The sequence below is a fragment of the Trichoplusia ni genome, chromosome 15, assembly GCF_003590095.1.
Source record: "Trichoplusia ni isolate ovarian cell line Hi5 chromosome 15, tn1, whole genome shotgun sequence".
Lineage (NCBI taxonomy): Eukaryota > Metazoa > Arthropoda > Insecta > Lepidoptera > Noctuidae > Trichoplusia > Trichoplusia ni.
The window spans coordinates 5,538,974-5,563,590 of NC_039492.1; the positions used below are offsets into that span (position 1 = coordinate 5,538,974).

A 24,617-nucleotide genomic window follows, 5' to 3' on the forward strand; every position below is an offset into this window, starting at 1 on the left:
GCTGCATCCAGTAAGACTGTAAGCCAACCACAGCTTGGTTGGAAAAAGCTAGTCTGATTATGATGATCTATAAGATTATTATCCAAATTATTATCAGCTCTCATTAACCTCACCATCTTGCATATGTGAGGATTGAATAAACATATAATTTTAAGTGCTAACTATTTCATGAATGATCTTTAAGCTAAGGAAACATTAAATAAATTCAAAGTAAAACTCTTTGTTGAAACAAGAAACAATTTGCCTCCGACATCGTCATCCACGTTGTTTAATAGTGGATTATCTTACGTTTCCATTTTATACGGGATACGTATGAACGTCAAACGACCAAGCTCAGGGATCCAACTTTTAATTGACATATAAACTTATAACAATTTCTGAAAACGTTATACGAAAGTGCACATTTGCACAAATAAAAACAACACCGCCCACAAACGGTATAGGAAACCCTTGAACCACAAAAAATAAAGTGTATTTTTATAGCCCTTCGAGATACAAACACAAGGTATTATTAAATTTTTATAGGCCTTTTTGCTCGATTGTTTGTTTTTATGTTGTTCCTAAATATTACATTTCCTTTACACTACGCTCCGTTGGCGGTCAACGCGTTTGTCTTAATGTGAGACAGGGAAATGTTTTACTAATACGGCGTTTGAATCAGTTCGTCCCGAGTCCGTTGTATACGTGTGTGCATCGCTTAGTAGTCACTGAAATTAACATGAAGCTCGACGCTTGAGGCAAACTTTGTCATGCAGGCGGGTAGATTAGCGTGATTCAGAGCATTCATATGTAAATGAGCAAGTGTTCTAACTTGACTGTGACCGAACATAAACACCAACTAATCCATCGTTTTCGCGATAAGCGTGACTCGAGGCAGGAACGTGACGTGGCACGCAGCGTGTCTGTGCCGACGACGTGACAGACGTGACACTGACGCGCGACCTAGCGATTGTGTGCCGGCGCTGCACCCACAAGCCGCTGCATTCGACTGACATTCGCTATTTGACGTGTCTTTGCCAATCGAACTACTCCTGACTTATATCCGTAAAACAGAATTTCCAGCACGTATTTTGTAACATAAAAAATACCTGTAACTTGATACATTTTAAGCTTGTTATAGCCTAGCGCGAGAGGTGTGCGAACGAAACAAAGTTTCACCTAGTTTAATAACACGTTTTTTGCGCGTTGCATAAAAACATCAAAATAAAACAACATTTTGAGAAGTGACGCATCGGCAAACTCGCTGCCGACATCACGTACTTCGCTTGTTACGTAAATTTCACAACAATATACAAAGGTATTCTCATAAATAAGGAGGTACAAAGCGCAAAGGGAAGCGGCACCGACATGATTTAGAGAGAGGTACCTAGATAATAATATTCAAGAAGCAGATTAACATAACTTAACGGAGAGATTGGCTCGGCCTACCGTGGATCATTATTTAAATCACTGGCTGCATGCAAATTACTCTGATATCAGATAAACATGAATTGAAAATTAAACAGTGGTATTCAATAGCATTCCAGTAATCCGTAAACAATAAAGAGATTTCGTTTTGCTCGTTTATTTTTAATGCATATCAAAGATAAGAAGGACGCTTGATGAGAGTCGTACTGTTCTGATAAACAAACGGGATGGTTCTGTGTATTTTAGATTTCGCGTTTTGTATATTTGTTTTTCAATAACACTTACATCCAACATGTATAATGGCTGTTTTTTTTGGGTTCTTTGTAGGGTAGAAACCTGTATTCAGTCAGTCAATCCATCTTGTTATCTCATACCATATTGTTAACTAAATGTAACATGCCTTGCATATTTCTCAACTGTATCTGCTCAGATTAAAAACTGTTTACAGACAAACTCCGCTGCATATTTACAAAAGGTACCATTCGCTGCATAAATAAAAACGAAACAATCTTTTAAAGGTAAAAGATGAAGTTTTAAAGATTTCAATCAAGTCGCGTCTCGTTTTACTTTAAAAGACTTTCTGTAGTCTTGTTATAAAGTATAAATAGAGCTCAGTCGTATTCATAGCAGGAAAATCCCGGAAAGCCCCTTTACAGACGAGACACAAGCACGGATAGGCGCCTACGAGATGTCCCTAGCCTCGGAAAAATCACATTTTTAAAAGAAACCCTTTTATGATCAACATCACCAGGTATTTTCTTCACTTTTTTTTGCCGATATCAACTATACTTTCCAAAAAACGGCTGAAGTCGAGATATTTTACGACTTCCATGCAAATTTTCGACTCAGCGAGAATTCGCAGATCATACTAAGTACATGAATCTCATTGGGGAAGAGCACATTGAATAGATGGATAGCTCCGATGTGTTCAAGGTTGGGCATTATCACTATCAGTCCTTTAGCGCAGTCACTGGCGTATATAGTGAGCACCTCATCAATTTTGAAAGCGTAGCGTGTAAAACTGTATAAACAGTGTCCGTTGGAGGGCGGTAATCAATCACTTAGTTAGTGAGTAACGTGGTGCGGTGCACAAGTTTGTGCGGGCCTGGTTTATCCGACGTCTTGCTCGTAACGAGTCGCCCGCCTGCGGCCAACGAATCCCCAAAGAACAGAGATTTATAGCGTGGACAATAAACCAGATGTGAACCTCGTATTATTCGCACCAGGATATTAAACTTCGCCATCAATTTTAAATATTCTGTGGAGGCGAATTTTTCGGTTCCTGCTAAACTAAATTTATTTAAAGCGGAACTCCGTTGGTGCAAAAACTAAGAAAAAATACAAATTAAAACTACTATTGATAATTCATACTAAATTGTTCCTTCAACAAGAAAATTAGAAAAAAACAAAGAAGAATTTTGTAACAACAGATATATTGACCTAAATCAGAATTGTTTACAATCACTAAAACAAATTTAAACATAAAATAAATCTCACTGCTTCACACAAATAGAGCGTTATTCGATGATAACTGTATTAACAACCTATCAGACGGGTAAATAATGGTACTAACAGAAAAACATCGAACGGTTAATGATTCGGCATTATTAGACTGAATGGGAAACTTTCGAAATCATTGCGCGTTTCTGATGAATACAAACAAAAGTTTCGTATATGAGCATTTGAAATGCCTAGTCATTTTTCTGAGAAGGAAATTTATCATATTCGTTTTTATCAAATAAAAAGTATTTTTTCGAAAAATCGCGCTCCATGTGTACAACTACTATCATTTAGTGACAATCATGTGAGTTTTTGTGTCAATTATCATTATTTATTGGTTATTTAATTTTAGTCTATTAGGAAGATATCTGAGGGCACGGCAGTGCCCCTGCCAAGTCTCGAGCAAAACGGGCACGGCCGTACCATCTTTTCTCGAAGCGATTCGCGGCTGTTTCGCCCCCCCTGTATCTTCGACGTGGACAAAGCTAGGAGTTTAGCTTTTCGGGGAATAATAGTAGGCATTAGAACAAGCTTAAGTTCGAAATTACATGCCAATTGAATTAATGGTTTAGGAGTTACGGTCGATCAAAGTTACACCATTTTGTCACTCACTGACTCACTGACAGATCATCAAAAATCTAAGGTACTTCTAGCAGACTTAGAAACTTCAAATTTTGCACCAAGATAGGTCCTTAGCCACATATAAAGGAAAAATTATAAAAACATTAAAAAATAATATGCCATAGAAAACAATTTTATATTTGCGGTTTGGCAAGAACATTATGTATGGATTTTGACTGCATTGTTAACTTTGTTCGTTGTTTAAGTACCTATTCAATTGGATGAATACATACATAGAATAGAAAAGAATAATATAAATGTAATACACAGACTATCATTAATACAAATTAATACATAAAATTCATAATTCATTAAATTAATAAAGCTAAAACTCCATTGTATTGCGATAAATATTGTATGCGCGCTCGATAGATGGCGTTGTACGTGTCTGAATCGCGCTATGGTTTCGTTACAAAGCGCAGTCTAAGTAGTACTTCAGAATAATTCGATAATTTTCATTTGATAGCGCCACCTGTCTATGAAAAACCATTTCGAAACTAAAAAATATTGTAGTGATAATTGATATTCGGAGAACTTTACGTGTTATTTAGTTTAGTTTAGCTATAGTTTGTAAGTTAGTAGATATATATATGCATATATATATAAGTTTAAGCTTGTTTACATTAGAAGTAACGAAGTCTCAGAGAAGAAACAAAAGAGATAGAGATAGAGAATGGGTTCTAAGCAAAGCAGTAGCTGAAGTCCTAGAAATTATGACACCTAAAAAAAAAGAAAGAAATACACTTACAAAAAATAAATGAGATCCCACCAAAAACATTAAATGTAAAAAAATGCCAAGTCTCTCGATGCAGTCTTTCCATCGTAAAAAGTTTTGAGATCTCATAGAAGCCAAGTCCTATTCAAAATATTTTGTAGTTATAAATCAACATTTAGTAATTGTATCAATAGTTTTCTTTATATTATAATTATAGTGACTTGGCAATGAGCACAAATTAAAAGCTGCTTGATGCCTGGAATTATGTGCAAATGTTACTGACGAGACCAGTGATCAGATTATTTGTTATGTGTGAATCATGATGGTCACTACCGACTACATGCTCCAATACAATAATTAAGAATACCTTACGGGCCATCGCTTTATGAAAGTAAATGAATCGAGAGTACACTATGACTGACTGCCGTTGCCGAAATTCGGTTGGGACGACACGGATAAACCAAAAGAAAATTAATTTTGTGAGATTAATGTTTACGCATGCGGTGTGTGTAACTTTCAACTCCTACAAATATGCCGTTTTATTTGTTTCTTCTTGTGCTCATTGCCAAGTCACTATAATAATAATATAAAGAAAACTATTGATACAATTACTAAATGTTGATTTATAACTACAAAATATTTTGAATAGGACTTGGCTTCTATGAGATCTCAAAACTTTTTACGATGGAAAGACTGCATCGAGAGACTTGGCATTTTTTTACATTTAATGTTTTTGGTGGGATATATTTGTTCGTAAGTCTAATTATTCAAGTCCGGCATAATATGTGATCTTTTGTTTCTTTTTTTGCTCGAAAAGGAACGAGTATCGAAAACATTTGATACCGAGCATTTCTGTAGCATTTTGCGAATGTTATAAGACTACACGGTACATAAAAGTTATAGAAAAAACCTAGTCTACCATTTCCAAAGCTTGAATGACATTTACAATTTCTTTTATTTCAGGAATCTTTAATTAATACCTTTATTTCCCTACTCTACTTTTACGATTAACAATAAAACGTTAACGTAAAAGGTTTTATCTTAACTTCTACATATTTCATATGCGAATATGATTTGAAATTATTACTATAATTGATAACGTATGCGAAATAGTTTTCAACTGTAACTTGATTTCGAATCTACATTTCAACTTGTTCAATGCTGAAAATCTGAAGTACAGGTGTGGAGATGGGCGGCTGGCCAACTGAAATTAAATTATTAGTTGTAGAGCCGTCGAGATCTTGCAGCGATACGGCAATATTACCAAAGTAGGTACCACAAGTCCGCAGCTAGTAAGCCAAGCATAAACATTCAACGAAACTTATTTAAATATTTCGAAAAGTTACTTATGATTCAGTAGCACGCTTTTTGCAGCCTGTTGCTTGTAATATAAATTATTTCAAGAAAGGTTTTTATTTTATATAAGTAATGTTTCGCGCACCGGTTAGATGAATGTTGAATATTTCCTTGCGCCGACACCCTTTACACGCAAATATTTCAGAATAATGTACTCAAAATAATATTTTGCAAAAGCCAAAACGTACAACCGTCTTCAAATAAAAACTGCTGAGCCAAACTTGATGAAAATGTTATGGGATCAAATGAAAACCTATTCACGTTAATTTAAAAAGCATAAATAGAATCGGGTCATTCAGTCTAAAGTTTTGAGGGTAACAAACATAAAAAGACGAATTGACAAACTCCTCCTTTTTAAGTCGGTTTATAATTTTGTCTTGCCTGCTGGCTGCTGGTCTAGTGGTTTGTGACCCCGACTGCTAAGGATAGCTGCGGAGGTCGTGGGTTCAATTCTCATCCACCACAAATATTTGTGTGAAAAAAAATCGTACAAACAAATTACTTTTGAGATAATCACCATGCTTGTGCAATATTATTCATTTTTTTTAAGAGTTCCCTTACCATTAATTCTGTGAATCCTTCTAAATTTGTTCATCCTAACGCCGCTTTAGAATATATTCGTCTTGTTAATATGAGCATGTATGATAAATGTGATGAGATTGAATAAAGCGAAAATAATATGCCAAGCAGGTAGATACGTGGTCTTGGTCTAGACTCGGTCTATTGTAAGACTGCTATGAGGACTGACGATAAGTTTATTGATGTAGAAATGAGCAATTATGAACTCACTGTAGTAAAATTCTGTGGTCATATTTTCTGAGTATCACTAGTGACGGGTATTATTAATAATCTGTCGTATGTGGGCGACATACGCTACGTCGAATTATTTTGGGTGGCCTGGTGGTGGGTAAGTGGTTACATGCCCTGACTAGTCCACCGGTTCCCAATATGTATTTGGAAATATGAATTGTCTACTACTTTTAATACAAGCTTTACTTATGTGAAGGTGTTTAATATTACTCTTAGCCTTAAATGTGAATTTTACAATAAGTTGATATTTAGCGTTGATAAAAGGCACTCACCTGTATGGCAATAACAAATCAAAGTCACGTTATCTACCTAATTGACAAGCCTTTGTATTTTATTTCCTTTTGACGTTTGTACAAATGTCACTTGGTTGGAGAGGCAATCGCCTTACCGATGTGTATACATCCTTCTCGCTCACACTCACCCGCTCCCACGCCGTGTTATCTAACCCCCTTTTTCATCGGCTTTTTGATAAAGCTATCTCGATGTTTTCACTCGTCGGAGAGCATGCAAGTTATGGGGATATACGCAAAATGTTTTGTTCAGATTTTATCCTTTCCGACTTCCTGATGCTGTTTTTATGGTGGCATGTCTTCTGTTTTGTATATCAAATTACTTATGATATATTTACGAGATAAAGTTATTTAAATGAAATGTTTATTTTCTGGTTGTATTTCTGAGAGAGGATCTAACGATAAATAGAACAGAAACTAGGTCTCAGATTTGCCCTCAGATTGCACAATATCTTTTATTATTTGACATTATTACAGTAAAATCAATAGAAGTAATATATTTCAATTAAAACTATAAACGTGTATTTATTGAAATTATAAATATTTTTTTACTTGTACTAACATATTTTTATTACACGATCTCCTTGGAAGGATCTCTTATTATACGCGATTATATATTCAAACCACTCTCCAAACATACCCCGGTTTTCCGGAGAGATAACGATGCATGCACTATATAAGTATGTTAATCCAGAAGACATTCCTCCGATCAATTTTATGACGACTCATTTAGCCGTTTATTCCTAATCGAATAACAAACATAAGCATCATTCTTTTGTATTTATAATACCTATTACAGAGATATAGAAAGCAGGTTATTGAGAATATAAATGCCCTCGGTATTTCTGGGTGGGCGAGCTGTCTTTCTTTAGTATGCCCACAAAAACCATTGAATAGGGCCGAAAAGGTGTAAGGGGAATCCAAATGTTAATCGTTTATTCTGGATGTGGATATTGTATTGTATTACTGGCCAAACAAAACTTATGATCGAACATAAAACACTCGTAAAAACTTATTATAATCGTAATGTTAATTACGGAAAGCAACTAACGTCAAATCAGATATATTGAGCCGAAACAAAAGACATTAAAAACTCGTATATGAACTAGTTGGTCCATTTTTTTCACAATAAAATCATGGCGTTAAAACGAAACACATTAACGGAACAAGCTTTAATAGCTTTTATGGGATCATAAAAAAATATCAAGCGAAATAAACTGTGGCCCTAGGGTGTACAAATTGAATTAGATCCTGGCTCGCAGCCATGAATGCGTTCGGCCTTGACACACTATCGCATATCTCGATTTTAAAAGGACAATAATACAATTATAGTGACAGCGCCAAGAAGTTGCAATACCTAGTCGCTAGTGAGAAGATCGCGCTCGTACGGAACCCGATAGAAATTTATGTTAGCGAGAAACAGCGCAAAGTTTAACAATAAAGGCGTGAGCGTTACGATGTGAGTCTTAAACGGAATCGTTACGGACGAGAGGTCGTCGGGAAGTGCTCACGGAGGCAACAAAGTTGTCGAATAGCGCCGAACCGGAGTCGTAATAAATCCCCACTTACTTAATTAACGCTATAAATCCATCCTGGCATCCAGGTGGGACCGTCGCAGTCGCAATGCAGATCGCTACACTGCAAGCTTTACATTTTTCGTCCTTTTCGCCAACTATTGTTCCGAAATCTTGCTGTGCTGAAAATTCTCTAGTTTAAAACTAAAAATTCTGTACAAAGTATAAAAAGGATTTGTTACTTTGTATTCTATGTTTAAAATTTCGCGTTAGCAGAACTTTCCGATATTTTTGTAAGAATCGCAAATGCACAAGCTTTGCTCACAGCTTTACCCTTTTTTTTTTATGTCGGTTTCATATGTGACTGTTCCTGATTATCGTTTTTAATCCATCAGTGTCTTAATTACATGACTTTAATTACATAAGAGCAGTCTATGCCCGTTCCTAAGCTTCCGCATTGCAGCTGACTCAATTTCGAAGAGCTTTAAAGCTTCCTCTGGGCCATAAAACATTTTGCAAAACGGCTTTAAAGCCTCAGGATAATTATAAGAAACATGTTTAATACCCGAAATTGGAGTCCCTCACCGCATACGGCTCGGCTTTGCTCAATTGCACGTCATTAATCTGAGCCGACTGCAACAACTTCTCGACTCAAAAGCTTTGCTTGGTTCTCATTTAGCATGAGCTCACTGACTGGTTTTTGTCGACTATGCAAATTGAGGTAAAATCGATAATTCCTCAAATTGTAGATTACAGTAAACAAATTTAGGTACTGAGTGCACATAAAGCTCTGCGTATCCCGCATCGGTTTCGGCCTACAATTAGCGCTCCATGCTCTAGTTCATCTCAAAAAGGAAGAAATATCAGCAGTATTCTTGCCAAATGTGCACGATACCCGCACGACGCCAGCCGGCCGACGGGCATGCTGCCCAAATCTTAAGGCTTCACCAATTTACGCGGCAGTTATTTTTATGGATATTTATTTTAGATTAACTATCTGGTAAGCACATTTGGTGTGCTGTAATAATCGGCTGATCTGAATATTCGGATAATAAAAACGGCATCTATCAAAAATCGCATCGAGAGAGTAGTTGAAATAATAGTTAAACGAAGTCGTAAAGTTGGCGCGGAGCGAATGTATACTAGAGCGAGTGTGCGCGCGCGTTGGCGGCTCTCCAACACCCCACACTGCGTCCGTATTGACAGGCCACGTCGGCAAAAACAATTAACAAATTATCTATCACCCAAACGCACACTTGAAAGCAACGAACTAAAATCGAATTACACATTTAAAAATCTCTTGGCGAGAAAAGTGTACAAAATACTTACCAACATAAAATATTTCAGTAGGTCGTACTGTAACCAAATTTTAAACAACGGATTTACTTTGTTTTCGCATCGCAGTGGCACTATAAAAGTCCTTTAAAAAAAGAGCTGTGGAGAGCATTACAATGTGCGGGTGGCTCTGGTTGCAATTTTTCAAGCCGATGCGCGTCGGTTGCGGTCGTGCCCAGTGTAGCAGCGGCATGAAGCGACCGGCTGCACGCATTGCGGTCGTGTTTTGTTCCTTTTCACCATATCAAATTGAAAATTCAGCTTAAACAAGTGCTGTTACTGTACTAAATGCTTTTATTCCCACTTGGTGAATAAAGCCGTGAATACTCGGACACTGTTAGTAATCACAGCGTTTCTAATTAGAGCTATTCAAACAACGATGTTTTTGGTTCTTGTGGTTTTATCGACATAAAGATAAATGACTACAGTTCTTTTACTTTCAACTACAACTAATAGGTACATACAACTATTTAATTATATAAAAGTATTTTGATCTAGATTATACAATTAATTTATATTTAAAAAATAATTTATATTATTAATTATCTACGTAATAAGTTAATCAAATTGAAGTTCTGAAGGCTCCTTTATAGAATAATCTGGAAAACGTCAACTTTATTCATTAGTTAAGAGCTGTCTGCTATCTTAAATAAGCGTTTCGACTGCCTTGAGGTTGCATCATTATTCAAGCCTTTCTAAACTTTATTGACTTTACTCTAAGTAATGATCTGCAAAGAGGGTCAACAAAGCTATCCCTCTTTTCTTAACTAGACCTAATGAATGCTTTAAAGATACTTGTGCTTAAGTTTTAGTTCTTTCACATTATTTACAGAGCTTTTGTTACAACTGCGCGAAACAGTTCTTATAACAGACAAATATTTACCTTTCACTTCTACTCTGTGCTCTAAAAAAGTAAAATGGTTTAATTCAATCAAAAATTAAATTCCTCCTAGGATCACGGCTAACAGACCTCGCCCAAGTTGGGTCACAAACCCTGGTCCTTCGTATTCCGCATCCAGTCAGATCATCTTGCGTAAGCTGATATAAATGGGTGCTATATGTCCATTTTGTTTGTTGCAGTGATGGGGCGGATTCCGCAGTGGCGGCGCTGCTCGGCGGCAGAGGCGTGGGGAAGCGCGGCGGGCGCGGCAGCGTAGCGCGGCGCGGTGGCGGGTGCGCGCGCGTCGGCGCCGGCGCATGCACGCCACCGGCCACACGGACCGCTCGGGCGGCGGCGGCGGCGGCGGCTCCTGGCGCCTCCCGCCCGACGAGACCCTACAAGTCGCCGACCCCAAGTCCGCCAAAGAAGAGGTATGTGTATTTCTCAATTACTCCTTACCTTAAATCATTAAAAACAGACTTTTCAAATTTATATATCTTAGAGCTGACAGTTGGTAGAAATCTGGAAACCTGTAGAATGCACCTTTGCGTTAATCAATGAAGAGAACACTACACTATAGTGAGAACAAAATATCCTACAAATAATATTTAGGTATATCCCTTAATGAACAATCACAATTTTTCTCTAACATTCTATATTTCAAAGTCAAGAAGATGCTAACCTTACCAGAACAATATTCATAAAAAACAGTATTCAATGTTCCGGCAAAAAGCAATCGAAGTAATACGGCTTTCGCGGCGGAATCGTCGTAATATCGCGTCATTGAACCCGACACCTTCCGCGCTCATAAATCAAATTCCGATTTCTTGAACTATTTTTAGCTTCGCTCCAGATTGTTGACGAATGTCATTTTACTTCGCCACACCTTTTCCCCTCAACATTTCTCATATCAAAGAATAATTTCAGGACTTGTACCAGGGAGATGGCCACAACTGGCGGAGCATCATATTTTCGTTGATGGTCATCAGTTTTGTTATAGCTGGGATTGTCACAGCAATTTATCTTTTAGGGTAAGTGACCTCATTGTATATTTAATTTACGTAACGAACCCTATAAAATTGTTAACTGTAGCTAGACTGCTAGTTTCCATTAGACTGTAATAAAAAAAAAAACTAAAACGAAAATTAAACTTGCCGTTATCATTTTAAAAAACTAAAAACGAAAGGTGTTAAAAAGAAACAATTTATCAGGCAGACACGAAGCGAACTATAAATATCAAGAAACTAAATCTTTTTGTTTCTGCACCGAGCCAGCCAAGTGCTAGAGTCCCATTTAAAGAGCTTTTATTTCAAGTTAAAAAATGATTTTGTTATTTTATCCAGTCCTAAACAACCAGGGTGATGCATCCGTAAAGTCCTAATCGAAATTACTATTTAATACCCTTAAAGTCGCTGGCACGTCGTCGCTGTGAATTTTCGCCGTCATGTGAAGAAATCCGGTGAAAATTTCGCATCAGAGCCTTGTCAATTGTATTTTACGTCAAATTTGATTTATAACTTTCCTTATAAAACCCAGGTATGTGGACGAGCTGCTGTACTGGTCGGGTCGTCGCATGCGCTTGGACGAGTTCCTGCACGGCGACCTGACGGGCGAGCGGCTGCCGACCACGTGGGTCAGCTCGCACCAGCTTGTGTACCAAGCAGACGACGGCGGGTTGCTGGCGCTCGACACCTTCAACAACACCCTCTCCGTTCTCGTCACAAATCATACATTAGTAAGCCTCTTTCACTATCTCATTTACTATCTTTTCATACAAAGCCTAAATATGTGTCAGTATTGAGTAGGTTGTTGCTCATTAAAGCAGCAATTTTTATCATCTCATGAGATTTCAAACAAGGCTATTTAAATAGTCGATATTGTAACTACCCCCGTTAATAGGATCCGGACTAGTTTCCTTAACAGCGACATCCAAACAACAAACAGTGTTCTAAAATCTTTATCTAACACGTACGAGTTTCTGTGTTAGTAGGTACCCAAGTCCTTAGTGCAGACGGTATTACCTCGATGCTCTTTACTCTAAAATTTATGGCGACATCCCCGATTCTCCATAATGGCGTTATTATGCTGCGGGTAGCGGGCTTTGGAGAATGAAAATTTGAGTATGCCGACTTTATAGAGACTGTTTCGCATCATGAAGACATTTACGAATATTTCAGAAGTAAAACGTAAAATTAATCAGTTCTTTTCATTTGACTTTGTTTTCGACGTTAACTTTATTTACCGTGTTTGGTACTTGTGAAGTCGGTGCGCGTTTCGCAACCCCTATTATTACATGAACACTCGGTCCCTGAAAGCTTTCGCGTGGACCGCACTATGGCCGCGTGACCGCAACCTACCCCTTGTCCGCAAACTATATTAAAGGCTAGAGCTGGAGGTAACCACAAACTTTTCTTGGATTTCTCATATCGTTTGGATTTTTATGTATCTTTTAACAGTAATTTCAAGTTATAGTGATTATCTATTCCAATCTTAATCAACTTTACAATTTCATTACAGAGGCAGCTCAATGTGCGCGGCTACCAGTGCTCGCCGAACTTGCGCTACGTGCTCTTTCAACACAATATCAAGGAGGTACGTATCCACTTCGCAGTAAAACTTTTAACTACTTATTTTTCCTCGATAGGTTTAAATTAGACGTCTACTACGACTGCATTTCACTCGGTCAACTTTTTTACGTTATTTTTTTTCACAGGTTTACCGGCGGACGTTTACTGCGCACTACACCGTTTATGACGTCACAAATGAGTGAGTTGGCTCCATATTTGATACTTCAACGCCGTAAAGGTCACAGTTAAAGGCACCCTAAAGTTCCTATAATTAAATTTCCGACTGCAAATTAAATTTCGCGTCCCAAATTGGTTTTCGGTCACGGCATCATCCCTCGAGTGGCATTTGTTTGATATAAAAGTCGTCCAGTCCTCCATTTTGACGTGCACATGGAATTTTTGGTTTAATAATGTTACGGAAGCGAGGCCATTGGATGAAGTGTCAGAGTTGTGGTGGAGTATAACGAATGTAGGGGACGCGCGGCTCAGTTCCGTTTCCCCGTGGAAAATATAAAATATCTGCACGATCGCAATTCGTTTCCTTAACACATTCATCTGGTTAGACTGGAATTTCAATGACGTCCGCAATATTTCTTACTTTGTGGTTATTTAATATCTATATATTCAGGACGAGCTGGAGAGCATCCAATATGAATATACTGTGGATGTTCAGTACCCTTAAACCAAAAATATGGATAATTTATCGACGTAATAATATGTTTTATTAATATTTGGCAATTCGAGATGTTATTATATCTACTTACATAAAAAGACAAAATAGCATTTTAAGCATTCACTTAAAATAAATCGGAATTTAATATGTAGGTTTGCTACAAAGTTCCAACTTCTACATCCGTTTCCAAAATTGAGTAACTTCTAAAGTACCTATAAGCCAACGACTGATCGTTGGAAACAATTTAAAACTCATTTTTCATAGGACATTACCTCAAAAAAGTTTTAAAAGCGTATCCGCGGGCAAATAGCTTTAAAAAGGCAATATTAAAGAGAGTCGTTTCTCCCCCGGCTTGTTTTCTCTTTTAAATCATATCTCTTTTGTGAATTTTCTTTTGCCGGTTGTCTCGCGGGTGAAGAAATCGATTTGACGATAGGGACGTGAATGCGATTTCCAATTTATTTCAAAATTTGCGAGAGGAATTTTAATGCGGTAGGGGAAGGAGGAAACCTCGTCTGGGGGAGGTAATGCTTAACTTCCAATGACCTCAGAACTTAGTGCACTACTGAGAATTTAAGATACACTTTCAAGTTTAAATCGGTTCTGTCTTAAGGAATAGATGTATGTTCGGACAACTTTCAAACGACACCTGTTGCTGTGGCTCGCGAGAATTCAACTCATATCATAACGATGTACGCCGCTGCTCTCAAATTGTTCACTTTTCTTGCATTGTATTTTAAACAACAGCTTCTTGATGTAATATCGTTTATTGGAACACAATTTTTATACGTGTGCAAATACAACTTTATTATGGATTACCTATAGTGTTGTTAATTAAAGCCTACTTTAAATACCTAAGAGTTTATCGTATAAAGGCTGCGTATAAATATTGGCGCACCAAACAGATTAATTAGTGCTCGCAGAAAATGTGGTGGCAATCAGACTCATCTTACTTTATTACCTATTAAAGAACGGGAAAGGGTTGTCAGCATCGAATAACCTCAATTTTAAACAATCTATGTTCTGTTTAAAGTTTTTGTTTACGCGTTTGAGTCAGTTTAAATTTTATTTGTAAATTGAACAGCTTTATTAATCTTTGGGCTCTCGTTTTTCCTGTATCGTGAGTGCTCTCAAATGTGCTCGTACACGTTTCATACATTGTTAATTTCAATTGTTCCTTTTTGACTTTGGGGGACGCCTTTTTAGTTTTGAATACAAATATTTTTCCTAATACTTCTCTTGATTAGAATAATGTTACGTAGGTATTATGACTAAGCTATGGCGATTGTAAGTTAAGACCGAAGGAGAAGGGGCTTGTAGAATTAAAGACTTTCTTTAGCTCGACATGGGATTTGATTTTTTATTTGACCGTACCTACGAGTCATCAATCCGACGTTATTTTTACATCGATTGGTATGGTTTGGTATTTTTCACAATAGTGTGACTATACAGACATGCATGCAGAATTGCTGAACATTAAGGGCACCCAGTTACAGTATAAATACTATTCCAGCCATCATATCCCGCTGTTCGGCGAGGGCCAGCGCAGTTGGGAGTGGCAGCACGCGGCGTGGCTGGGCGGGGACGGCGCGCTGTTGCTATCGGCAGACAACGAGGTGCTGGCGCGGCCCGGCCCGCCGGCCAGGCGAGCGCCGCTGTGGCGCCTCACCAACGACGCCAGCCCCGGCAGCGTCTACAACGGCGTCTCCGACTTTTTATATCAAGGTTAGAGAGAATAGTCCTCTTGATTATTATATAGCTGGTACTTAATGCCAAATAGGTATTAGATCATACAGGAATCAAGTCTGACACTGATAGAGCATTGTCTTAGCATAACGTCTCGTCACAACGTCTTAGCATTGTAAGGTTTTAGCTGTTCTATGAAGATGCACTTTTGGAAGATTGTGTGTTTTTCTAACACTTTTAAGATATAGTGGAATGTATTAAACATATAGATTATTACTCAAAATTAAACTTATTTTAAACCGTAAAAATTTGTGACTATAGACTGCCACACTCAAACAGCTGCACCCATTTTGATTAACTTAGCTATATGATAATGTCAATTACACGTAACAGAGGAGGTGACGAAGACGCCATCAGCGACATGGGGCTCGGCGGACGGCACGCTAGTTCTGTACGCTCAGTACGACGACAGCGCGGTGTCGGAGCTGCGCCTGCCGCGCATCGCCGACGGCATCGGCGGCGCCGGCGCAGCTCGGGCCGGCTTCCTGCTGCCTACGTACAACGCCACTATGCACACTGTCTTCCCCGACCAAGTCACTGTCAGATATCCCACGGTATGGGTTCATTTTAACTTCATGTTTTTAATATTATAGCCAATAATACCTACTTAACTCCTAATTGAAGCGACTAGTGTGATTCCTTGATAAATTGACTCACAACAAGATCTCTAATAGATTAATAAAAATTGCCATGAAAAACGTCTATAAGATTAAATGTAGCCCTAAATCGATGATTGACCTTATTTCAGCCTGGCAGTTCTATACCAAAGGTAAAGTTATGGATAGTAAGTGTTCAAAACTCGACGTCACCGCCGAGATGGGAGGTGAGGCCTCCAGGGACGTTAGATGGAATGTAAGCATACTACTATTAAAATTTCATAACTGCGTAGTTCATAGACGGCAGTGGTACTAATAGTTTTGTTTCTTTCAGGGAATATTATCTCATATCAGCCCAGTGGGTGGGCAAAGACAATTCTCATGTAGGTGTAGTGTGGATGAATCGAGCGCAAAACCTTACAGTTTATAGCAGTTGTTATGCACCCAACTGGACATGCACTGAGGTATGCATTGTTAGTATAGACTAAATCAAGGATGACATCTGCTTTTAACTTAAACGTTTGTTACAAATTGAAAATAATGCAAATATTTACAACAAACATTCTTCGTTGCTTTTTTTTAAGTAGTACCTACAATTTTGTTTTAGACGCATTCTGAGAAAGCCACAGAAGAGCCGTGGTTAGAGGTTCACCAGCAGCCGGTGTACTCAGAAGACGGCAGTGCATTCCTCCTACTGGCCGCGGTGCAGGAGGGCGGGGGGCAGTACTACACGCACATCAAACATGTCGATGTGTTGCGCCAGCGCATGGCAGTCCTCTCGCACGGCAAGGTCGAAGTCGCCGAGATCCTGGCTTGGGACCAGGAAAACCATTTAGTTTATTATTTAGGTAAGTCTGCCTACTTTTGTGTTTAAAATATTCTTAACATAATTTCTTCAAAGTCTGTTTTTTGATTTAAAGGTTTAGACAAAGACACGTTACCAATACTTAGACTACATCCAGATTTGGTGAAGGAAGCAAATCAAATTAAGTATTTAGATTGAGATTGAGTGCAGTTGAGTGTTATTTTTCAAATAGGTCTGTTCACTAACCATATCCCCGTCGCCAGTTATTAACGTTGTTACCCTTCATTGCCATTATGATCTAGGGCATTGTGTGTGGTTTTGTTTCTGTCGAGCGTGTACACGGAGTTATTGTTTGTGTGTAGACATTTGATTGGTGAATTGTTTGGAACAGGCAGCGCAGACAGGCCTGGGCAAAGACAGGTTTATGTAGTTAGAGACCCGAGCTACGGAGGGGGCAGTAACTCAGTCAAGGCACGTGCGGAGCGAGAGGAGCCGCGCTGCCTGACATGCGAGCTGGCGGTGTGGCCAGCACGACTCCACTATGCCAACTGCTCCTTCTGGCGAGCCACCTTCTCCCCGCCGAGACCGAAACTCGGCATCACACATTATGTTCTGGAGTGCGGTGGCCCTGGACCGCCATTGGCTGGGCTGCACGACGCCAGAACGCATAAGCTAGAGAGAATATTATATGATACGAGGCCTTATAGGTAAGCAACATTTTCTTAACAATGAGAAGAACTAAACAGTACAAATAGTGTTACTTAGAATTTTTCATATTAATTGTGCTATACCTCCTACAGATCAGTACGACTACGCGAGCTAGCACTGCCCACGCGACGCTCGTTTGAAGTGGCGCTTGGCAGTGGGTCCAAAGCCCGTGTGCAACTGCTGTTGCCACCTTCCTGGAGAGAGGAACTTCGGGATGCTGCTTTCCCTGTACTAGTGCATGTGTAAGTAAACAATCTATCTGCCTATTTGGCCACTTCTAAACCAGCTCTGTCTTCTCACTGAGAAGCGGAATAATCTAACGGAAAACATCTTAAATATGGCAGGCCATAGTAATCAATTAAAACCTAATCTCCAGCAGTTGAAAGGATAATTATAACTGTCAAGGCACTACAGGAGTATAACAAAAAAGAACACAGAACTTAGTGATTCCAGTAGTTTAGCTCTAGAGTTGATTATGAGAAGTGGGTAAATATCATTATCTGATAAGGAATTTATGTGTGATGTTTCCATTATTGTTGCAGAGATGGCAGGCCAGGCAGTCAGCAAGTAACGGAGGAGTTCTTAGTAGACTGGGGCTCGTACATGTCGTCGCGGAACGACGTGGTGTACGTGAAGCTGGACGTGGCGGGCGCCAGGGGTTTGCCGCGGGCGCTGCTGCGGGGCAGGCTCGGCGGCGTCGAGGTCGCCGACCAGTTGGCTGTTATTAGGTACACCATCGATCTCAATTTCATAAAACTTTAGAATTTGGGTGTAGGTAAGCTGGGTCCTTACCTTTTGCCGCTCTATTTCGAGAAGATTGATTCAAACTGTTGTTCCGATAGTAGTAGTCCTGGTAGTGTGTCTATTGAGTTATAATTATTTGGGACTATAAATGCATTTTTTATAATATCGGTTATGAATCAGATATTTATTCAGTTTTTATTCGCTCTAAAATGGTATTGGCTGGTCATTCAAAAATAACCCTTGTAGTGAATTCCAGCCACGTTCAATTTGAAGGTTGTGATTCTTAAAGCTAATCAATATTTTGATTCCATTTCAGATATTTATTAGAAACATTTAAATTCCTGGACGTGACCCGCGTGGCGGTGTGGGGCTGGGGCTACGGCGGCTACGTGACGGCCATGCTGCTTGGTTCGCAGCAGTCCACGCTCAAGTGCGGCATCGCTGTCTCGCCTATCACCGACTGGCTTTATTATAGTAAGCTAAAAGTTTTTGATTTGGGTATCTAATAGATGGTGGATTCACCTATTTTCGTTCTATAATAAAAATGAACAAAGGGCGAACGTACTGAAACATGAGCTGCGCGCGACGTGTCGCGGGTTCGATCCTCTAGTAGGACAAGCTTTCGTGTGATCAACGAATGCTTGTTCTGAGTGTCTTTGTGCATGTAAATTATATGTTTGTATAAACCCCCAAGGATTTAATTCCTAAGAGCGGGAGTCGTTAAAAAAAGACGATATTCTTGTAAAATTTCGTCGTCGTCGGGACGAAATCTGCTAACTACAAGGCAATAGTTGACCATTTATGCGGAAATGCCTCACTAATTACTTAACATTCCTATCTAATCGAGGACCTGTTTGTCCGCTAAACTTCATCGGAACTTCGCCGTCGAAGTTTATCGGTCTGTATTCATTATTACTTCGGAATGTGGATCCAACAAACTACAACTTTAAATCGAATTCCAAATGAAGCTTTTAGATAAATTAGATAGCACAGTCGTACTATCTTTAACAGAAGGGAATAAGTTCTTTCTGAGTTACTGATTGGCCAAAAATATTTTTATTGAAAATTAAACCGACTTCAGAAAAGCATAAACCAGACATAAAAAGCAAAAAATTAGTAGAAAAAAATTACCTAGTGTACATAGTGCTGAAAGTCGGCGCCAAGCCTTATTTTCCAATTAATAGATCACTAAATAAATTTAGAAATCCTCCTTTTTGAAGTCGGTTAGTTAGTTTAAACGTATCAACAACATTTTAGCCAATAGCTATAAAGGAGCGGAGATTTTGTGCAATTATGTTGACTAATTCCGTTTCTTTGCTCCGCTTCAATGCACAAGGATTCTATTGAAATTATGGATGACATATACTTAGATATTAAAAAAATATTTTTCATAATGTGTTCCATGTTTATAGACGTGGCGTTTACGGAGCGTATCCTGGGCCAGCCGTCAGTCAACTACAAGGGCTACGTGGAGGCAGACGCGTCGCAGCGCGCGCACCACGTGCCGCCGCACGCGCTGTACCTGGTGCATGGCCTGGCCGACATGTCCGCGCCCTACCCGCATGCACTGCAGCTGGCGAGGGCACTCACTGACGCTGGGGTATTGTTCAGATACCAGGTATGACTCAGTTTTATGAAGAAGTTAAAGGCATAGATATCTACAGACTTTTTACAATGGATGGTTTAGGTTCTCAAAATCCTTCCACGTTCTCATTGCAGGTACCTTATCTACTATCTTGTTTGCAATGTTTAGGGTTTCTTTCCTTTTCCAGGCGTACGCCGACGAAGGTCATGACCTGAAAGGCGTAATCGAACACGTGTACCGTTCTATGGAGGACTACCTCCGCGAGTGCCTCTCCCTCGACCCCGAGGACACCAAGCTGCCGCCCCCCGACAGATAGACCGCCGTATACCCTATTGTTATCGTAATTACTGTAAATATGTACATGAGACATAGTGCTTTAATCAAATGTGTTCCCCACGGCTCGGCGACGCCTTGTGTCGGGCACATCGGCAACCTCGTAACGACGTGTGAGTGCGAAACCTCTTGTGATTAGTATTAGGTAATTATGAAATTTGTTATGATGAATAAAAAGTTGCATGAATTGAATTACTAAAACACTAGTTTAGTGAACTAATTAGGTTGATTTTATAATAGATAGATACCACACGACGGGCTACGAGAGTAAGATAAATTCTTCGAATTCAATATTTCCTCATCGAATCCATGATTCAGCTTCAGCACCATTCGGCTAAACTATCGTACTGTCTTTTGCTAGCTCCTAAGAGCCTAGATAGGGAATAAATTGTAGACGTGGAGGAGAACTCTCGTTGTATACCAGAGACATTTTGTATCCTGCGAAGTATCTCGATAAGAACGATCGACGAAGTCACAGATCCGAGCTTCTTCAATTAGGCTTTACTACTATTTTCTACTGCGTCTTTACTATCAAGCTTTTCTATTTTATCTACTCCTATAGAAGTGTCCACTTGTACCTATGTTATATAAACACAGTTATCACTATTGTATTATGACAATCTAATGTAACGAAAGCTGACTGACAGGATAACAAACTGAATTATTTTATGTGTCGTCGTACATATTAGTTTTGTAAAACTGTTTTACTTCGATAAATTATTGTTGTTAAACATAGAAACTACAAAATGAGGAGCTTATCATTTAGGGAAAATTTACCAAGTCTTTTGGATTAGATATTTATGTTACAGATGTTTGAAATGTTACGTTTTATAAAATTATAGCGCTGTTAAAATACCTCATGCGACAATGTAAATAGAATAATAATTCTAATCATATGTAATTTGATAGAATGAAAAAAACGCGTTTTATAGTGACTTATAATGTTTAGAAATGAAGTGACCTTGATCATCCCCTAACCTTAGCTGCTTTGGCTCCATCACATCATCATTTCCTAATCTTCCTAGTCGATAAGAGCGCGAGCGGTCGGTCAGTCGGGCGAGGAGGGCGCGGAGGGGGCTTGCGGCACGGCCAGCGCCACGCCCACCGAACTGTGCCGACACCCGCTCGACGCCGACGCCCGGATGCTGCAACACAACAATAGCGTCAAGTGTCGCGCGGATACATTCACTCCCAGTACTTCGTAGTCAGTGAACCTCCCTTCACTGTAGGACTCGATACCCCGACATAACGAGTATTAAGCTTGTACAAAATAGATTATAAATTGAGCTAGAAAATTTGCCTTTCTGATAGATATTTCAGTAATGCAGTCTCTAAGTTTTGAATCAAGGTGTTTAAAGTTGTGATGTCTATGTCTGTACATAGAATACAAGAGGAAGGTAGGGGTGTCGCAGCGCGGTGAGTGCGCTGTGGGTGCGGTAGGCCGCCCGGCCGCCCGGCCGCTGCGGCACCCATTGTTGTTGATTTCCGTAACTGTGACATAACTAGATAATTCATTGTTGTTGTATAGAGATAAACGTTTGCCGATATTTGTTAAGTGTTATCGGATACCTGCATAGACGCATATCGTACATTCCATGTTTGTGAAGACTGCCAATTTGGTCTAAATTTTACAATCATTGTACTAATTAAATACCTACGATACGTCGATGAGATTAATTTCAATTGCCGTTATGGTCTTAAGGATGCTGTGATTCTTCTATTGCATAATTGTAACGATAATGGATTAAACTATATTAAATAATTATAATGTCTCCATCTGACATTGCGTAGGGCCTAGAGAAATCGAATTCGTTGTAATTATTAAAAATAATTATCATAAGGTTAATGTTAATTTAGATATTTTGAAATTCTTCCATTATAAAATAAACAATATTGCTTTGTTCTCCAATTATTATGAAACAAAACATAGACAATATTATACGGGCTACGTGTACGTCACACACATATGAGATTTTATAGTTAGATAAAATACGAGAGAGTTCGGAAACCGGGTGCTTTAAATTTTACATCATGTTGTAAGTATTGATTTCATTAGCGAATGTTCTCTAGTTATACATTGCGGGGGCCGCGGGCCGCGGGCGCCTCGGCCACCTCGTGCTAAGTAAGAATACTTTCCATTTCTCATAAGTTAAATATGGAATATTCAGCGGATAACACCAATTAAATTCATATTATAGTATTTATATAAAAAAAAACGACATACTTACCGGGTTGTTACTAAATTTTAGCACAATGATGGATCTAATCGTTTGCACGCCGCTTTACTCCTGACTTAACTCCTTTCCAAGTCTATAGTCCTTAGTCTTCCAGTACAGCGAAAGCTTCCGTACCTTGTCTTATTCTTGATGCAGGAAAGTAGGAACTATGTGATGACTATGTCAATTATTTCACTTTTCCAACTCTGATCAGCTACGTAATTGTTATTTTCGTTTATCTAATGTCCTTCGATAAAATCTCTATATAAATTTAGATTTTCGTCCTAGTTTATCCAGATTCAATGGATGTGGTATAAATGTGAATCAGTAATGCTGTGTTCTTAGGATCCCTGCATTAAACGCTACACTGCACTCAACCTTCACAGAGATAAATTTTAGATCGGTTCTAACTTGGGAGGGCACGCAAGTTAAGTTTCCAGCTAAAAGCACTTGGCAGTGAACTTTCAGGAGGTTTGAGGGGAAAGTGATCAGTCGTAGTTGATCATTCCTTGGAACGATATAAAAAAGGCGTAACAATGGTCGCGTCAATATTATATTCAAAGATATTCCAACTGTTATAAGTTATTGATCATACTGAGTAACCAGAGAAGGTGTTTGCAATTACCGTATAATAATATAATTCATCAGTAACATTTGTCAATTTTTCTAAGCAATAAATACTTCATACAAATAATTATTTAGGGTAATATGTCTTTACATTAGAGCGTGAGGGTGGAGTGCAGTTAGGATGCAGCGTAGTGTCCGCCTTGTATCTTTAGAGTGCCGCGGATTGCTCCTTAGCGGTTAGATTGAAGACGAACGGTGTTGAATACAACAGTCTAATATACAGTAGACACAAGAGTAAACAATTAATGAGAGAGAGATCTTACAGTATTATGATACGAGAATAAAGTTAAAACGTTTACCTACATATGAGTTGTTGTATTCAGTACCGCGCCGTTCGATGGCCCTAGAAAATCATCTAAAAATCTACGTTATTGTTAATCAGTGTTATAAATCTTATCGTCTCGTTTAAGAGTTACAGTGTTGTATAGATTGGTACGTTTAATTTGTAAAAATTCTGAGATTATTCTGTTATTATTGTAAAGTTTCTTTGAATAAATAAAATTTTGAAATTTACATAATCGTTCATCGGGCAGTTTTATTTGTAACATAACAGAACCGTTAACAGATAAGTTACAGTGTACCTACTTCTCTGGTATGTCAAGGTGCAGGTTGCTGGGCCCGCCGCTGTAGTTTCGCGACCACATCTCGATGCTGCGGAAGTACTTCTCGAGGTGCTCGTCCTTCACGTTGAGGTCTGCGGGGCTGAGGCGCGTGCTGCACGTGTTGCCGCTGAAGGCCCCGTCCGAGTTGCAGTTGGAGCGCGACACGTTGCGCATCAGCTCGTAGTGCGAGAAGTTCATGGACATGAGGGACGCGTTCTCCGTGCCCTGCGTGAAGTTGGACGACGTGCACATATCCATGAACATTTCGGTAGCCTCCTGAGCTGTGGGGTCCATCTGTCTGCTCGTCGTGTACTCGCCGTTCACGAGCTTGCTCTTCTTCAGTCTACCCAACGCCAAGTCTAGTGATCTCACAGCTTCGTTCACATTAAATGACTTACGCTTCGCCGGCTCGCTCTTGAGTCTCATAGGCGGTGCGTTGTTATACGATTTCGCCTTATTAACGAACTTTTTCTCGTTGGGTGTGTCGCCATTATTTTCCATGGCTAACGCAGTAATTTAGATTTTGCATTGCATTTTATCGAGAGAATGATGATCGCTGATTGAACTACAATTATCACATTTTTTGCGAGCTGTCTACTTAGGCAATGATTTTTCTGACATTGGTTTTATTTGACAATAAATATCAAAAAATCGTGTTCAAAAGACTTTGTATCCACCTATTTATGTCAAGCTACGGTCAACAAAACGTTATAGTCCTAGTTTTAGCTGATAGATGTCGCCACTGTTTCTCATCAACGCCATCTGTGCACGCTACTTTGTACCACGATTAACAACACGCCTCGTTAACGTTCACAAACCCTTGTAGTATTCTCCGCTACTCAACAGATGGATTTTGCAGAAATACTACAACTTCATATAAAACTTTTAATTTGAAATTAATATACATATGAGAAAACATAATATTGAATAACTTAACGTACTATTTTAATAGTACGGTAATTATAAAATTAACCCAGTAGTTTTTTT

At 39.0% G+C, this 24,617-nt stretch overlaps 2 protein-coding genes across 3 annotated transcripts; one reads left to right on the forward strand and one right to left on the reverse strand.

The window, feature by feature from the left end:
* The first annotated feature begins 10,632 nt into the window (after positions 1–10,632).
* LOC113501522 (inactive dipeptidyl peptidase 10) lies at positions 10,633–20,179 on the forward strand. 2 transcript variants are annotated; one of them, XM_026882706.1, is made up of 17 exons: positions 10,633–10,859; positions 11,356–11,459; positions 11,965–12,163; positions 12,946–13,020; positions 13,142–13,194; positions 15,182–15,393; positions 15,748–15,968; positions 16,163–16,266; positions 16,345–16,474; positions 16,618–16,858; positions 16,931–16,996; positions 17,207–17,522; positions 17,616–17,765; positions 18,066–18,251; positions 18,584–18,741; positions 19,680–19,885; positions 20,040–20,179. In XM_026882706.1, the coding sequence occupies exons 1-17, from the start codon at positions 10,746–10,748 to the stop codon at positions 20,166–20,168; spliced, it is 2,664 nt and encodes an 887-aa protein (XP_026738507.1). In that variant the 5' UTR covers positions 10,633–10,745; the 3' UTR covers positions 20,169–20,179. The 2 variants fall into 2 exon arrangements, with proteins under 2 accessions (XP_026738507.1, XP_026738506.1); XM_026882705.1 differs by lacking the exon at positions 16,931–16,996 and having other exon boundaries at positions 10,730–10,859.
* LOC113501524 lies at positions 20,170–24,417 on the reverse strand. Its single transcript, XM_026882708.1, has 2 exons — positions 23,614–24,417; positions 20,170–21,330 (listed from the first exon to the last, which is right to left on the reverse strand). The coding sequence occupies exons 1-2, from the start codon at positions 24,129–24,131 to the stop codon at positions 21,234–21,236; spliced, it is 615 nt and encodes a 204-aa protein (XP_026738509.1). The 5' UTR covers positions 24,132–24,417; the 3' UTR covers positions 20,170–21,233.
* Between the last annotated feature and the right edge of the window lie 200 nt (positions 24,418–24,617).